The 17,845-nt window shown below is 45.1% G+C and overlaps 1 protein-coding gene across 1 annotated transcript in view; it reads right to left on the bottom strand.

The window, feature by feature from the left end:
- Pacs1 (phosphofurin acidic cluster sorting protein 1) overlaps positions 1-17,845 on the bottom strand; it is a 143,197-nt gene that overhangs the window by 16,852 nt on the left and 108,500 nt on the right. The window contains exons 3-10 of the mRNA XM_028892835.1: positions 13,097-13,186; positions 12,138-12,263; positions 8,332-8,476; positions 7,754-7,845; positions 7,593-7,673; positions 5,424-5,483; positions 4,260-4,420; positions 3,836-3,929 (exon numbers count right to left, since the gene is read on the bottom strand). Of these exons, the coding sequence (XP_028748668.1) occupies positions 3,836-3,929; positions 4,260-4,420; positions 5,424-5,483; positions 7,593-7,673; positions 7,754-7,845; positions 8,332-8,476; positions 12,138-12,263; positions 13,097-13,186 (849 nt within the window). The remainder of the gene's footprint in view (positions 1-3,835; positions 3,930-4,259; positions 4,421-5,423; positions 5,484-7,592; positions 7,674-7,753; positions 7,846-8,331; positions 8,477-12,137; positions 12,264-13,096; positions 13,187-17,845) is intronic.

Below are 17,845 nucleotides of genomic sequence, written 5' to 3'. Positions count from 1 at the left end.
ACAGGGTACAGGTGTTAGCAAGATACTAGCCTCAGAATTTTTCTTCTAAGGAACCAAAGTAGGAAGAAAACATTCAAGATATCCCACTTAATCTCTACTCAAAGTCCTTTCTCTGTGTAAAATATATACAACTGGAAATGACAGGCTAATTAAGTTCAGGATGCTGCCGAGTAACCAACAAGGACTACAAAAGCAGCCTCGCTATGCTACACTCGAAGTCAGGGTTTCTTCACCTGAACTAACATTTAGGGCTGCCTCATCTGTGCAGGGTGGTTAGCAGCATTCTTGGCCTTGACTCTCTGGATGCTAGTAGTAGCCCTTCCTGTTGGGTTAAAATTTCTCCAATCGATGACACATGTCTTCTGAGAGGCAAACCTTCTCTAGTGGAGTTCCATTGCTCAAAACCATCTGCAAGACAAGTCTGCCATACCTGAGCTAGGCAGTGACCTCAGGGCCTAAAATGGCACAACCTGTGTAATGATTCATAGCCACACAGAACAGGCTGCCTCCGGACTGCACAGTTAGTCTGTTTACACAATGTTGTTGATGTCTAGAATCTCAGAAAAGTCTTGCTTGGCTGGACCTAGGGCAGAAGCTCACTCAGGGAGTGCAGCATGAATTTCCAATGGGTGTTTTTTTTTTTTTTTTTTTTTTTTTTTGGTTTTTCGAGACAGGGTTTCTCTGTGTAGCTTTGTGCCTTTCCTGGAACTCACTTGGTAGACCAGGCTGGCCTCAAACTCACAGAGATCCGCCTGCCTCTGCCTTCCGAGTGCTGGGATTAAAGGCGTGCGCTGCCACTGCCTGGCTACGATGGGTGGTTTTAAGTTAACATAGCTTGTCAAACCCTGAAACAGCTACAGTGTTGTTTTCATGGCAGTGTGGCAGCATTTGGGGAGGTCTATTTTCCCACCTCTACAGGAGCTGTATTAAGGCATGTGAAAAGAAACACAAACAAAATTCCTGACTCTTGAATCTTCTGTTCCTGCTCAAATAGTAGCTGAAGGATTGGGCTGGGGGAGTTGCTCAATGACCTTAGCATGTGCATCTATGTTAAGTGAAGGACTAGTCTCTAACACGGTTACTGACAGTGTGAGGTAACTTCCAGCAGCAGGCAGTCTGGGCTGACTCTATCTTGGGCAGATGTCCTATAGCTATCAGGCTTTACTCTCATGGCATAGAAAATCAAATTATGTTGCTACTGTGTGTTCGAGTCTGAAGAATTGGCTGAGGGGTCAGGAGTACTTCCTGCTCTTGCAGAGGACCCAGGTTCAGTTCCTGATGCTCACACTGTGGCTCACAACAGTCTGTAACTCCAGTTCTAGGGGATCTTACACCCTCTTCTAACCTCTGTGGGCACCAGGCACACATGTGGTGTACATACATACACACAGACAAAATACTCATACACAAAATAAAATAAAATAAGGAAAGGAAAGAAAGCTCCACTAGTGAGGCTAATGACATAGCTCACTGATAGTCGTCTTAGCATACACAAAGCCCTGGTTCTATCCCCCATACCACAAAAAGAAAAATGAAAAGTTAAAAAGGTGGGCATGGTGGCACACACCTTTAGTCCCAGTACTCAGGAGGCAAAGGCAGAAGAACTCTGTGAATTCTAGGTCAGCCTGGTCTACAGAGTGGGTTCGAAGACGGCCAGAGCTACATAGTGAGACTCTGTCTTGGAAAACAAAAACAAAACAAAGCCCTCTAAAAACCCTTAACAGTGCTTAGCAACTGGGATGAGAAGCTATCAAGGTGAGACAAGATGCACAGAGAGCCCCTAGATCCAACAATCACACCTTTTCCTAATCACCCGAAGTACTCCGTCTTAAGAACACGAGCACAGCCTTGCTCTACCATCTCAAAGTGCCTTCATACTAAAGGATTCCACAGCTCTACACCCACACCAAGACATATGGGCTCTTCAAAATAGAATCTCAGCAGGGGAACAAAGCAAGCCTGAGCTATGGCCAAGGGAATCAGAATTTGAAGGACTTGTGTATAAGACATTCATAGTCTATCAATTTTGGGACTCCAAAAGAGAAATGTGCTAAGGAATTGTACTTCTTGTAGGTCAGTGAGCACACACCCTGCTAAAGACTGACCCACAGGATCTCACAGCATTTCCACATGGCCTTTACAGCATGTACTTTCCACGTAGGCTTTGCAGATGAGGAAACAGCCTTGAGAAAAGCAAGTCAGTGGGAAGATGGAGTCAAGATTCACCCTGGAAAACCCACCCTTCACAGTTGAGGACATTTTGTTTCTTTGTTTGTTTGAGCTAGGGTCTTGCTATGTAGACCAGGCTGGCCTCGAACTCACAGAGATTAGCCTGCCTCTGTCTTCTGAGTGCTGGTATTAAAGGCATGCACTACCATGCCAGGCTTGTTTGTCTTTGTCAAATCAAGGGCCCATCAAACTAATTACACAGCCAACTTCTGTCAAAGCTGAAACACTTTTTTCCTTCATACGAAATAGCTCCTCTTGCTGATTTAGTAGTCATGAGCATTTACTGGACATTTAGTGTATGCCATCATCTCCGCTTACTGTTTCATGGCCACTGGCTTGGCTAACACCTTACTTATACTTTGTGACAGCAGCACATTGCTCTTCGTCGCAGAACACTGTATGGTGGCCCTCCTTTATGCAGGCCCTGGGTGTCTTCCCACAGAGTTACTTTAAGTGACTCTAGTGGTCAATCACTTATCCACATGGACAGAGGCCTTCTGTAGGATCATCTGGTAGCTCCCTGGGGGCAAAAGCTGTTGAGTCATACCCCAATGCTGCAGCACACTAAATGCTGCCTCCTTGGCTCCAGATCACCATGAACATTTGTAAAAGGTGCTGGGATGTGGATTTGCAAGTAGCAGGCTGAAGCTTCTCCACAGGGTAATTTTTAATATGGACCATGGTTTTCCTTCTTTCACTTCCTTACTAGGAACTGTGCTACAGTTCTTGGTGGGGTTGGTTGCCAGCTGTGCTTTAATAATGAAGAGAGATAAGTTGGGAGACAGCCCCACCTAGTGGGAGAAGGGGGAAAGGCTGCTGAGATACCCAAAAAGAGGGCACACAAAGGACAGGAGCCTGGCCAGCTACAGACTGCTTTTCAGCAGATGGGAGTGCCTGGCACCTTCAGTTCATCTCTTCAAAGCTAATAGTCATTGCAGGGTAAGATGTGTATTCTCCCATGTGAACAAATGACTATGCCTCATTTGATGCCAAGGCAGCAAGAACTGGAGAACTTGAGCTTCTCTCCTCAGCAGGGAAACACGGCCTTAATACAACACCATAGCTCTGTTCTAAAACTATACATGGTGACTGCTTGCCTTTAGTTGTGGACAAAGATATGAACAGCTTCTTCTCCCAGGTCTGAGGCTTGGTATCCACAGACTCCTACCTATGACCAGCTGCTGGGAGCTACAACAGATAACTCTCCTCAGCAGACCAATAGAAACCTGCTCAGTAAACTCTACATTCTTCCAAAGTACTGTTCTCCCCTGAGTTCTCCATCCAGCAAAGCCTCCTTACTGTCTCCTGGACAGATTACCTCTGTCCTTTTATTTCTGTTCTATTTGTAGCCTGAAGGCAGAATCACTACCCCCTGGCCAAATGGCATGCATTATATCCTATACTCTCAGCTACCTCACAGAGGGGAGGGTTCTGAGGCAGGAAGAACAGCGGAGCAGAAGAAAGAATTTATTCTTGGACTGCTAGGCTCCCAGCCAGGGCTCAGAGGAGCAAGGCTGGAGCCACACTCAGAGAAGCAGAGGGGCCCAGAGTGAGAGCCAATACGGCAGTTCCCTCTCCCACCCCTTTTCACCATCGGTCTGCTCACAGGGCTGGTGGTGTCTTTTCCGAGGCTGCCCTTGCTGTTGAGGCTGCCAATCTCCGTCTGTGAGCTGGACTGTGACATCCCCTCAAAGAAGGGCCTGCAGCAAAGAAGCACAGCTGGAGTCAGAGGCGACTGTAGCTCAGAAAAGCAGTTCACAAGGCCTGACCGGAGCCAGTGCTCAAGGCAGATCAACAGCTTAGGCTTTGAGGACATTGGCTAGGTAGGATACTATGGGGTTGGTCAAGGGATTTCCAGAGATTCCTGTCAGGACTTTTGTCAGTTAGAATCTCCACCAGGACAATGAGAAGCTTGGAGACAATGAAAAGCCACGATTCCCTGAGTGAAGTAGGAGAGAGGATGCAAGGGACATCGCAATGGAGGGAAAAGGGAGCCTCGGAGGCAGCCTAGGAGGAGCTCTGGGCCTCACTTGAGCTTGGGCTTTGGGGTGCTGAGGATGCTCTCTGTCTCCTCCATTTCAGGGCCACTGTCGCTGGGGTTGTACATCTCTAGACTGTCGTAGAGTTCATCCAGGTCCTCTTCCACTTCCCGAATCTGCTCCCGTGACACATGTTCTAGCCCAAAGCCTACCTGTGAGCAAAATAAAGATCTATGAATCTGGGGCTCTTTTTATTAACATTTGTGGTTAGATGTTATTCCTGTCTCCTAGGCCCCCTGTCAACTGGCACTCTCAGTATTCCTTCTAGAGGGACATGCCAGAGTCATGGTGGAGTAATCATTGTGTCCTTTTTTTTCTCTTTCTTTCCTGTTTTGTTTTTGTTTTTTTGTTTTTTGAGATAGGGTTTCTCTGTGTAGCCCTGGCTGTCCTGGAACTCATTCTGTGGACCAGGCTGGCCTCAAATTCAGAGATATATCTGCCTCTGCCTCCCTTCCGAGTGCTAGGATTAAAGGCATTTGTCACACCACTGCCTGGCTCTTTGTGTCCTTTCTATGGTCTGACTCTTTTCCTTCTCAGTTACTATCAATATCCATACCAGGGCTGGCACCAGAAGGAAGAGATGTGCTTATGTACCTCCCAAGGAATCACACAAGAAAACCCAGGTCTGGTAGACTAGTCCATCTTCTGCTCTGCCCTTCAAATTCAGGTAAAAGCTGCCTTTCTTTGCAGCCCACAGTAGGACAAAGACTCTTTCTCAACATTTTCTATCTTTATTAATTTTTAGTTTACTTAGAAGCCAGTGTGAATGAAGCCGGACTCTAGGGCCTAAGGGATTTCTATCAAGAGCTAATCAATGAGGACATATCACACTCAGGCTATTGCTCACTGTAGCTCCTCTTAGGATACAAGGAAAAATTAAACAACAGCTAGATTTGTCATGACTGCTCTATACCAGAGAACTGAGTATTAACTAATGATTGGCCATGACTGTGCTAAGTGTTTCTAAATACATGAAATTGCACTCTTCATGGGAAGCCTTTATTTTCTCTTCCATAAGTGGAATGCTCTTCTCCAGCTGCCTTCTCTCTGGGGCTCTGGTACATATGCAAGTGGGTAGGAATCATGACTCCATAACTCTGATGCCTAGTGGCTACACAGGACCTAGGTATGAAACTAGAAGTAAGGGGGTTGTACCTCATCGGAAACTTTGAATCGTTTCAGGAGGGCCACAAACTTCTGTTTGATGTTAGGTTGCTGTGGGGACAAAATATACAAATTATTCTCAAGTAACATATACTTGTGGTCAATTAAAGAGAGTCTGTCAGGAGCTTATTCTCACAAGGAACAGGAGAAGAAAAATAGCTCACAGATATAGTAGCTGCATTTGCACTGAAAACCTCTCTAGAAAGATAGGCAAATGCTGATATAGTTCCCAGGGCCCTGGGCAGCTCAATTGGGATCTCAAGTCCCAAGGCCTCCATTGTACCCCAGTGATTTCTAGAGGTGCAGTTCTAGCCCACTTTCTGCTCTGTCCAGCAGATTCAGGTACCAGCTGGTGAGAGTCCTGTACCTCCAGGCTCAACATCTCAGAATGGCATTTGTCCTCTTCTTGCACAACCATCTTATGTAGCAGCATCACCAACCCACCTAATTACCAAGCCTACTCCTGGAGTCTTCCCACCTTTGTCCCCTCAGCCTGCAATGGACATTGCCAGATGAGGCCATTTTTTTCCTTTGTGTCATGACTGTCCCTATGAAAACTCTGCCTTATGGCACCTACTCAGCCTGCTGTGTTATAGTTACTTGTTGAGATGAGTCTACATTTCCAGACACTAGAATTCACTGATGGCCCAGCCTAGGCTCCCTATCCCTGTCTCTTGTTCTGTTTTAGGCACCAGGCTTAGTTTGTGGTCACACATATTTCTGGCCTGAATAGCCAGACCCTCATGTGGGAATGAAAACAACTGACTTGCACTTAAGAGTGAGAGTAGTGGGAAAAGCATGACCAGCAAGAAAGAAACCCAAGTTCATATTGACAGAACAAGATCATCATTGAGAACAAAGTGCTCTTGGTGGGGAAAGAAGAATGTATATGGACAGCAGGAAACAAAATAAAGGACCATCACCAAATGTCCAGAAACACAACTGGAAAGTGCCTACAGCTTCTGATAATGCCTCTGGGAGATGGATATTATCGCTGATCTCTGGTTATACACTGGGCGATGCTATGGAAAAGGACATAGGAAAGGGGACTTAGGAAGACCAGGAGGCATCCTCTGGGGAGAAAACAGCACCTTATGATGGCAGAGCAGGAAAGATAAAGGTCCAGAAGAAGAAACAGTAACTGGGAGGGTCCTACAGCTGTTCTCCTTCTCAGAGTTTCAAGGAGGAAGGGTTGGATTCTGGGGACCTGTCCTCCCTACAGTGCTAGAAAACCTGGAAAAAAGGGAAGAGTAGTTCGTATGTTCCCGAGCCACTGACGCAAAGGAGAAACTATAATTGCAGTCCCGAGGGCTTTCTTTTGAGTCTCATGAACTCTGACTGCAGAGGTTGAGAGTGTTATTTTGTGGTAGGAGGCCAGGCTGGGAAACACCTTAGAAAGTAATTTGGCCTTAATTTCACCCCAAATGAGAAGAAAACCCCACTTTTGGGGTATGAGTCTCTAGACTGGCCCTGCACTTGAAAAAAACAGAATGAGATTTTTTTTTCTTCCTAGAAGCTCTTGGTACTTCTGACCCTTTTATTCCGTGGAGTACTGGGGCTCCCGGATCAGCCAGAGGTTGCTGAAGAGCTCAGGTTTTAGTTTCTTAGTCCAGGACTCCAAGGGTCTTTTAATATGGGCTCAAGAAATCTTAGTTAGGAGGCATAATTCAAGCACTGTCAACTCTAGGTATAGATCCAAGGTTAAGAACTGTATCTAATGTAATTAATTGAATCTTATCAAACCCAGAGTTTTCTGCAGTTCTCAAGTACTAGTCCAAGACAGTAATATTCTTAGAGAGCTGGCTTCACTCTGCAGTGGATAGTGCATCACTTGAAGCAATCATCTAGCAAGGGAAAGTCTAAGGCACTGTACTCCCTAAAGAAATATTTAGATTGTTTTAAGATCTAGAAAAAAGGTTATAGCCTTCTTTGTATTCTGCATAATCTATAACCTACAACATCCTGTGTACCACAGGGGTTCTTAACATGCTGATTCTTAGTGGGTGGTAGGAGGGGTCTAGGGATGTATCAGAATACTGAGAGTGTGAGCCCAAGTAGACAGCGTTCAAAAATCCCACAGGTCCTAATGTACCACTCACTCCCTACCTACTTTAGACCAAGAATCTGAGCTGTGCCAGGCCTTAGACCTGGGTGGCTCACCCTAGTGATGGCTGAGGTTGAGGTCAGTTTCCTTCGAGTCTTCTTTACTTTCCGAAGATCCTCATCTTCATAGAATAGGTCCTGAGTGGGCAGGAAACAGAATGAGCTGGGAAATTCAAGGAACCTCTCACACACTGTATAGAACAGCCAGAGGACATTACCTGCCCATGCAATGGGTCATCACTGCCTTCCTGCTCTGAGGAGAAGCTTTCTTCCTCTTCTTCGGAGTAGTTGTCAATATCTGGGGAGCGATCTAGAACAAACACCCTAGTAAGAACCTTGATCTAGGTGACTTTCAAGAACAGGAATCAACTGGGTTGGAGAGGGAAGGGCCACATGGAGGGTCATGGCCACATATCACTTTCAAGGGTCTCTAAGCTTCTCTTGCCTAGGCACATTTCATGTATGTTTTACTCAGCTTTCCCAGGATGGGGGTCAGTGCACTGACTCCTTTGTCTTCTATAGTGTCTGCAGACACTGCATATACATTTTAAAAATTTATTTAAAAGTTAATTATTTTATGCATATGAGTGTTTTGCATCACATACATATACATGCACCACATGTGTGCCTGATGCCCTTGGGTGTCAGAAAAGAGTGTCAGATCCCTGGGAACTAGAATTATGGATGATTGTAAGCCACCATGTGGATGCTCAGAGTCAAATCCAGATCCTCTGGAAAAGCAACAAGTGCTCTAAACCACTTAGCCATCTCTCCAGCCCCACTGTTTACATCTTACCAGACAGCTTAGACTTGATTCCTTCATGGTCAATGGGCTGGCTGGATAAAGAGTAGATTTTTATTTCTGCCACAGGCACAGAGACGTCCTTCACGTTGCTGTGCAGGCCAAGCACCAAAGCACCCTCATTAGGGTGTTGCATCACCTGTGAGCAAAGCATATAGTACAAACACCTTATCCAGTGCCAGGGTGTCACTATCATAAACCATGTGACATGCAAGCCAATAGCAATGGCATTCTGTTCGTGTATTTTCCTTCTCACTTCCAAATCTATGCCTACTGCCTTTCCTACTGCTTTCAAGGGCTTACTTTAAAAACTATCTCCAGAGGCTAGAGATGGTTCAGGGGTTGAGAGTGTCTAGCTCTTGTAGAGGACCCAAGTTCTGTTCCCAGTACCCATGTTGGGTAGCTTACAACCACCTGTAAATCTAGCTCCATGTGATCAAACACTCTCTTCTGGCTTCCTTAGATACCTGCACTCATGTGCACATACTGTAACACCTCCGCCCCATACATAATTTAAAAATAATAATGAATCTTAAAAAGAAAAAAAAATCTCCCAGTTGCTTCTATCTAAGCCATTAGTTCTACAGAACCTGGCAATTTAAAACACTACCACCACCACCACCACCACCACCACCACCACCACCACCACCACCAATCTCTAGAAGTGCCAGCTGATAATTAGGGCCATATGTTTAAAGACAACAATTGAGGCCTGAAGTTGAAAATGATTGCTAATCTATAGAGTTCCATGTTAAATTAAGTCCTTCGAATGGATACTAGCTTTTGAGTCTGGGTAAGGCCAGGCCTAAATGCATGGCTGGTCAGCTGTCTGGCAATGAGAATAAAAGAGTCAGAAAACAAGAAAATGGCAGGGCTTGACCCAGTTGGAAGAGTGGGATGATGCTGTTAATTCCTCCCCACAGTCCCTTATCCTCATATAAAACCTTAAGAGGACAAGAAATTGGGTTGGGGGGGATTTAGCTCAGTGGTAGAGCACTTGCCTAGCCAAGCACAAGGCCCTGGGTTTGGTCCTCAGTTCCAGGGGGTGAGGGGTGGGGGGGTGGAAAATTGGGTTGGGACAAGACACATACACACTACCAGGACCATAACGTTTTTCCTATTTCACTTATTATTTTTTGAGACAAGTTCTCTCTACCTATCCCTGGCTGTCCAGGAACTCACTATGTATAGACCAGGCTGGTGGTCTCTGACTCACAGAGATCTGCCTGCCTCTGTCTCTTGAGTGCTGGGATTAAAGGTAAGCACCACCACACCCATTGTATTTCACTTACTAAGGTACAGAATAATTTAAAAAGCTGTCTTGTGGCCTCTTTTTTCTTTCTCTTTGGCTGGCACATAGGAGTACTGTGCAAGTGAGTAGAAATATTGAGGAAAATGGGAGCCTCATTTCTTGCTGTTGGAGAAAGGAATTTGAAAGGATGAAAGGAGGAAATGCAAGATCAGGCCCTATGCTATTGGGTTGGAACTGAAGTAACCACTGTGTGCTCTGGGTGGGATAGCTATGTACAAACAGGAAATGGTCATGGTGTCTATGTGTAGACGAGGGCATGTGTGCTCATGTACACACACTTCCTAGTTTCCTAGTTCTGCTGAAAGACAGCAGAAGTTATCCCTGTTGGGGACATGAGCACTGTTAGTACCCTCATCTGATTTTTTTTTTTTTTTTTTTTTTTTAATCCCGAGACAGGGTCTCACTATGTAGTTCTGGCTGTCCTGGAACTCATAGGTAGACCAGTCCTGCCTTGAAATCACAGAGATCCACCTGCCTCTCTTCTTTTGCTTCTTGAGTGCTGGATTAAAGGCATGTGCTACCACATCACACCCAACACCTATCTCTTTTTTTTTTGGGTTTTTCGAGACAGGGTTTCTCTGTGTAGCTTTGTGCCTTTTCCTGGAACTCACTTGGTAGCCCAGGCTGGCCTGGAACTCACAGAGATCCGCCTGGCTCTGCCTCCCGAGTGCTGGGATTAAAGGCGTGCGCCACCACAGCCCTGGCGACCTATCTCATTTTTAAAGTACTAATCTCCACTAGAACACCCCAGAAGCCTCAGAAAATCAGCTCATTGGAGGACTGGGTCAGGCAAGGACAAAATAAGCTTGAGCTATTTTGTACCAGAAAGTAAGCCGCCCTATAGAAGGAAGGGTCTTATCAAAAAGGACACAGAAGACAGCTTGGAAGGACTCTTACTGGCCAAACTGGAGCATAAAAAAACTTAACCCCATCAAATAAAACAAGAATCCACAGTCCAAAACAGATACAAGTAAGATGATCAGATGGTAAGTGGAGGAAGAAAGAAATGCTCTATTTATCAACTGACTAATACAGAAAGGATGGCTAGATTAGAAATTCAGTTTGACAGGCACCAAAAGATTAACTAATTCAGCTCAAAATCGTTAATGGGCAGGATAGGCAGGGATTAGGGAAATGTCTCAGTGGGTACAATGTTTGCCATGTAAGTGTTAGAATATACGTTTGGATCCTCAGAACTCATGTAAAGACAGATGCAATAGTTTTTTTTTTGTTGTTGTTTTTGTTTTTCCCCCGAGACAGGGTTTCTCTGTGTAGCTTTGCGCCTTTCCTGGACCTCACTCTGTAGTCCAGGCAGACCTTGAACTCACGGAGATCCGCCTGCCTCTTGCCTCCTGAGTGCTGGAATTAAAGGCGTGCACCACCACCGCCTGGCTGCAATAGTTTTACAGTAGCATGCTTCTGCAATCCTAGTGCCCCAACTGTCAAATTGATCAGGAGAAAATGAAAACAAAAACAAACTAAAAAACCCAGCTGGCAGTGATGGAGCATGTCTTTAATCCCAGAACTTGGGAGGCACAAGCAGGTAGATCTCTGTGAGTTCAAAGCCAGCCTGGTCTATAAAGTCAGTTCTAGGGCAGCCAAAGCTACATAAACTTTGTTTCAAAAAACCAAAAACCACAAGCAAAAACAAACAAACCCCACAAAACAATAGCCACAATATACAGAGAGACTATATAACCATAGTAATATGTTATCAAGTTAAATATTTTGGTGAATCTGTCATATTGGAATTTTTTACATTATTCTTACTAAAACTAACTTAAAAATATATACATACATATATATTAAAGTTAGAGCTGGTCCTGGTGAGACACCTCCAGTACCAGTTACATGGGATGCTGGAATAAGAGGATCACTTGAGTCTAGGAGTTTGGGCCTAGCCTGGGCAACATAGCAAGACCTATCTCCAAAGAAAAAGGGAGCTAGAGCAACAGCTTAGTGGTTAAGAGTACATGTTCTTAACCAGACTTGGGTTTGATTCCCAGAACCCACATAGTGGTTCATAACCATTCATAATTCTAGTTCCAGGAGGCACATGATTCAGACATATATTTGAGCAAAACATTAACACACATAAAATAAGATAAATAAATCATTTTTTGGTTTTTCAAGACAAGGTTTTTCTGTGTAGCCCTGGCTGTCCTGGAACTCGCTCTATAGACCTGAATGGCCTCGAACTCACAGAGATCTGCTTGCCTCTGCCTCCTGAATGCTGGGAATAAAGGCGTGCACCATCACCACCCATCTAAGATAAATAAATCTTAAAAATAAAATGAAGATAAAAAAGTTAAAAGAAAAAAACTTTTGTGTAAGAGAAAGTAATTGATAAAGCCAGTTATAGACTGAGTTTCCAACAAAGTAATTAATGTATAAAGAAAAAAGAAATACCTGCCTGCAGGCTGGGGAAATCATTTGCTGGGTGACAATAGATTTAGAGGCCTGAAGTCTAAGACTGTATTCTGCTCACCTCTGCCATGTTGATGAGTCCCACAGCCAAAGTTTTATAGCCCAGGATAGTCCGGTTCTTGTACCGCTTCCTCCTTTGCAACATGATCTGCAGTTTGTTGGCATCTCGCTTAAGGAAATGAGGGTACTGAAGAGGAAAACAGTCCAGACGGTTAATCAGCAACCAGGACCTTAGTGGTTCAGGTCCTGCTAGAGGACTGCGATACAGTTTCTCTTGCTTGTAAGAGTGATTGGTCAGAATAAGAAAAACAAAACAGGGCCGGGCGGTGGTGGCGCACACCTTTAATCCCAGCACTCGGAAGGCAGAGCCAGGCGGATTTCTGTGAGTTCGAGGCCAGCCTGGGCTACCAAGTGAGTTCCAGGAAAGGCGCAAAGTTACACAGAGAAACCCTGTCTCAAAAAAACAAAAAAAAGAAAAAAGAAAAGAAGAAAAACAAAACAAAGGGGCTGGTTCTGCTGGGTACTGGTAGGGTCTATCTAGGCTTACAAACACCTCTTTCTCTGCCATCTGGCCAGGTGTTTTCTCCATGTGGTTCAACACAGGGTCACGAGGATTATGATGAGAGAGATGCTCTAAGAGGGATGAAGAGAGAAGGATGGATACAACCATGTGATAGAAGTGAACTCTCCTCTTATTGATTCAGATCAGTAAGGAGAGGGGAAAGGCTAAGTGTGACAGTGAGGCTCCATGGGTAGCTGCTAATCATATATGACCAGGTAAGGGGAGACTGGACCTTAGTACTCTGCTCCGCAGCATATCCAGTACACCCTACTTGAGCTGGCTCAGGGACTGCTCAGACCTTCTAAGTTAGCCATCAGCTGGTAGGTGACTTTTGTTCTTTCCTACTAAAACTGAGCTCTGGCTGTTTCTGGAGAAAAAAAATGCCCAAATTTCAAGATTATTTGAGGACTAGACTGTTGTAGCATGTTAGAAAACTTAAAGATTTAGAAAATTCAGACCTGAAGGGAGAAGGTTAACTGGAGTTCTGTTTCCACCAGGCCACTAGCTGGAAGGATGATCTCATTGGAGCGAAGAATCCTTTTTGAACCCTGAAACCAAGAAAAACTTCCGTCAAAATGGTGTCATTAAAAGATGAGACCAGAAGGACGACTGTGCTAGAACCCATTCGTCAGCCTTTAGAAATGCCTCCCCCAGGCCTCCTACCACTCTTGTTCTGCTAGGCTTATTTGGCAAATTATAGTTATTTTATTTTTATTTATTGTTACTTTTTGTGGTATTAAGTATTGAATTTATTAAGTATTTATTAAGTATTGAAATAATGGCTTTGCATGTGCCAGGCAAGGACCCTACCACAGATCCATGCTCTTAGCCCTTAAGACTGTTTTAAATCTAACTGTACCAGATGAACATGTATAGAAACATAATTCAGCTAGGTGAGCTGACTAAATTTATGGCCTCCATCTTAAGTGGGGTAAGTAACATTGCCTAGGAACCATGTCATAATGGCTCAAGTACATTCTCTGTAATCTCTGTTCTTAGAGGATGTATCATACCTTCCCAATTCCCTAACATCTGAGCCCTAACATTTCTCTAATGCTGCTAACCTTGCTTCTCTTCACTGAGGAAGCTGGAGCAGCTCCTACCTCATAAACCTGCCCCCAGGTCCCTGTCCTCACATACCCTCCCTTCCCTTCTGTCACAACCACCCATGTTCCCATCCAAAGTTGAGGGAGCACCCCACTCAGGGACTAACCTCCTTCTTTCTCACCCACTTGAAGCCCTCCTTCTCACATAATCTTCTTTATTCACTGTCCTAGATCACCCTCATGAACAATTATGCTATTATTTCCAACAGAGCAAACACAACCCTCCTGGCCTCACAGGTGCATCTTTTCACAGTGGACTTCTTTTCTCGAGTCCCCTTCTCATTTCTCTTAATGCATTTCAGTAGCCCTCTGTCACCTTCGCTCCATCAAACTACCACTGGCAAGATGGGTAACTCTCTCTTGATGAGTCTGATGGCCCAGGTCCCTTCTTGCCCTTTCTCCAGCTTTTAACAGGGCATCATCTGCTGTTTCCCAGAACATCACAGTCTTGGAATTCCCTGATGCTGGAGGTACTCTCGTTCTGAGTCCTTCCAGACTTCCTGGCAATGGAGGGTCTTAGGCATCTGTCCATAGCTGGGTTCTATTTGTATTTACTCCCTTTATTCCAGTTGTTTCAGTCAGCCTTGTAGTTATTTTTCCCCCAGCCCTCTTTCCTGAGCCTGGCGATCATGTCTCCACTGTTTCCTCAGTATCTCCTTCTAGATGTTTCACTGGCACCTCAAACCAAACAAACAAACAAACCGAATTTCAGGTTTCCCCAGAATCTGCTCTACCCGTCTCCCCCTTCTCACCGAACAGGAGATTCCCTCCATCAGCTTGCTGGACTCATCTCAGCCAAGCCACCTCTCACCCAAACCATCACTCATGTTATAGGAGCGCCTACTATCTAGCACTGATTCCCTACTTTCAGTCACGGAACAGCTCTCACAAGGAACAGGAGCCGGTGCTCTGACTTTCCACTGTACTCCTTCTGGTCTCACTGACCTCCCTTTTCCTCTCAGTTCTGTCAGACATGCCAGACCCAACAAAGCCAGAAAAGCCAGAGAACCTAGAGTCGGCCATGTTAGACAAAGACAGGCCACAGCTAGACATTTGAGAGTCAGCTATCACCATGGCTGTGTAGGGCTTTTTAGTTGGCTTTTCTCTCTACCTACCTAGACTCCTCCTCCTGAATCTGTGTGGCTCACTCTCTTGGTTTTGCACAAACGTCATCTTCTTAGTGAGGCCTACATCCATCACCACCTGTAATCCCTTTATCTTGTTCTATTTTCTCCAAGTCATATCACTTTTCAATAGTAGCAGCCCTCACTATTTGAACTTCCATCATCTAAACATATGCTGTTAAGAACTGTAAAAACTTCTACTTCCCTCACAGGTGTGAAAACCTGAGTTCTAACCCCAGAACACACCTAAAAAAGAGCTTGGTGTAACTAGTGGAAACTCATGAACTTTAGACCAACAGCTGTGGAGCCTTCATGGGACTAGACTAGGCCCTCTGCACAAAGTTGTGTAGTTTGATCTGCTTAAGGGGCCCCCTGGCAGTAGGATCAGGATCCATCCCTGGTGCATGAGCCCACTACCTATGATGGGACACCTTGTACAGCCTTGATGCAGGGGGAGGGGCTTGGCCCTGCCTCTGCTGAATGTACCAGGCTCTGCTGACTCCCCATGGGAGGCCTTACTTTTTGAGGAGGGAATGAGGGATGGGTTGGGGGGGGAAGGCTGGAGGAGCGGGAAGAGGGATGAGGGGGATTTGTGGTTGGTATGTAAAATGAATAAAAAAATTCCTTAATTAAAAGCAGAGCCTGGTGCAGTGGTGTGCACTGTAATCCTAGTGCTAGAGAGGCAGAGACCCAAGAGTCCTTGGGGTTCACTGATGGACAGCCAACCTGGCCTACTTAGAGATGCTAGGCCACTGAGCAGAGAAGTCTGTTTCTAAAAATTAAGAGTGGACAACTTTGAGGAACAATATCCAGGGTTGTCCTCTGGCACACACACACATGGGCACACACACAACCCCTTCCAACACACAAACACCTTCTACCCCAAATGCTCTGGGGCTGGGCATGTAGTTCTATCTCTGGCACTGCAAAAAACAAACCAAAAACCCCAAACGCACCATCTGGGTGGTAAGCTGGCTAACAGGCACCTGCACATGTAGGTAACGGGATGCAGACAGCAGACACAGAGGGGCACAGTCAGGTCTGGACCCTTTCAAGCATGCTGCATGACTGTTCTCTTTCTACCCTTCCACAATGTTGGCTTCCTGAAGGTACGGAGGACACTACCACCTGGGGTCCAATTTCAGCATCATTTTTAGTACCCTTAAATCTTATTTATGTGGCTGCACTCTCACAGGGCTCTACCTGGCCTGGGCGCCAGGGACTAGCACCTAGCGCTAATCTCTCTTCTGTTTTAACAGACACCTTTTGTTTCTCCTGTTGCCCTATGAGAATCTCATCTGGGAGTCTCTCAAGGATACAAAGGCCTATGCAAAACTCATCAGTTCAGGAATCCTGTAAAACTGTGGTACTTGATGAACTGAGGAATTTGCACTTGGCATTGTATTTTTGGAAGGTTCTTTCAGGTTGTTTTGAACATATGGAAATCAATTGGCTAAACTGTAAATATAGAAAAGAATAAAAATGCCCTAGGTGAAGGGAAAGTGTTTCAGTCTTTAGAGACTAGATTCTCCTGCGAAAGGCTAAATTCGTTCTTAAGGTGCCTCTGAGTTCTCTTTCCACAGATCCTCGTGAACTCACACATCCATGCTGCAACACTTAGCGACATATTTATCTATTTTTAATTTTTAATTTTATGTGTATGGGTGCTTTCCTGCATGTGTTTCTGTGTTCTATGTATGTGCAGTGACTGCAAAGGCCAGAGGAGGTGCCTGGTCCCCTGGGACTGGGGAGCCACCAGGTGGGCTCTGAGGATGGAACCCAGGTCCTCTGGAAGTGCTCTTAATTACTAAGCTATCTCTTAAGCCACTTACCTATTTTTTAAATTTAATTTTTAAAAATTGTGTATGCATGTGTGTAGCTGGAGGGCTTCTCTCCAGGTTCCCCAAGCCCCGCAGTCCCACAATCCACTTATAAAATAATCACTCAGACGCTTATATCACTTATAAACTGTATGGCCGTGGCAGGCTTCTTGCTAACTGCTCTTTTATCTTAAATTAACCCATTTCTATAAATCTATACCTTGCCACGTGGCTGGTGGCTTACCAGACAGAGTCTCTACATGCTGCTTGTCCTGGCGGTGGCTGCAGTCTCTCTCCTCCTTCTTCCTGTTTCCCCAATTCTCCTCTCTCTTTGTCCCGCCTATACTTCCTGCCTGGTCATTGGCCATCAGCGTTTTATTTATATAGAGTGATATCCACAGCACATGTGCATGTGCTTGTGTTCAGTGTACGTGTGTAGTACATGCACAGGTGTGAGGAGGCCATCAGGTGTCCTGTTCCATTACTCTCTACCTTATCCTCTTAAGGCAGTATCTCTCACTGAACTTGGAGCTAAGCTGGCAGGCAACAAGCACCTGCAATCGGATACCCCTGTGTCTGGCCTGACAGTATGACGATGCTGTCTTTTACAGGGGTGCTAGGGACTGGAACTCAGACCCTCCGACTTGTGCAGCAGGTACTCTTACCTACTGAGCTCTCTCTCTCCAGATACCCATTTCCCTACTCTACAGTACATTTTCAGCACAGAAGACAAAAGTGTTTAATGCCATAGTATCATTACAGAACATAAAAATACTTATTAATGAATATTAATGTCTTTCAAGCTGGGCTTCTGTTATTTTAAAATACGTGTTTTTGAGACAGGTCCTTACTATACAGCCCAGGCTAACATAAAACTCCCAATCTTCCTGCCTTAGTCTCTTGCTCTCCCCTGTCCCCATCCCACTGTGGTGTGAATTACCAAATATGGTAGTTGCCCAGAGCAAGGGATGAAGGACAGACAGTTGGGTAAGAATAACAGTTAACAACTGTGAAGTCTCTTCTGTGGAGTGATGACAAAGTGCTGATGGCTGTACCACTGAGAACCTGTAGCAGTGCCTCAGGCTGTGTCCCAAGTGCTGAGTTGAATGGAATCTGAATTACAGTCTGAAAACAGTATGCTATATTTATGCTGCATG

The sequence above is a fragment of the Peromyscus leucopus genome, chromosome 1, assembly GCF_004664715.2.
Source record: "Peromyscus leucopus breed LL Stock chromosome 1, UCI_PerLeu_2.1, whole genome shotgun sequence".
Taxonomy (NCBI): Eukaryota; Metazoa; Chordata; class Mammalia; order Rodentia; family Cricetidae; genus Peromyscus; species Peromyscus leucopus.
Note: the sequence above shows the minus strand (reverse complement) of the source record. Positions and strands in the feature narration are given on the sequence as shown.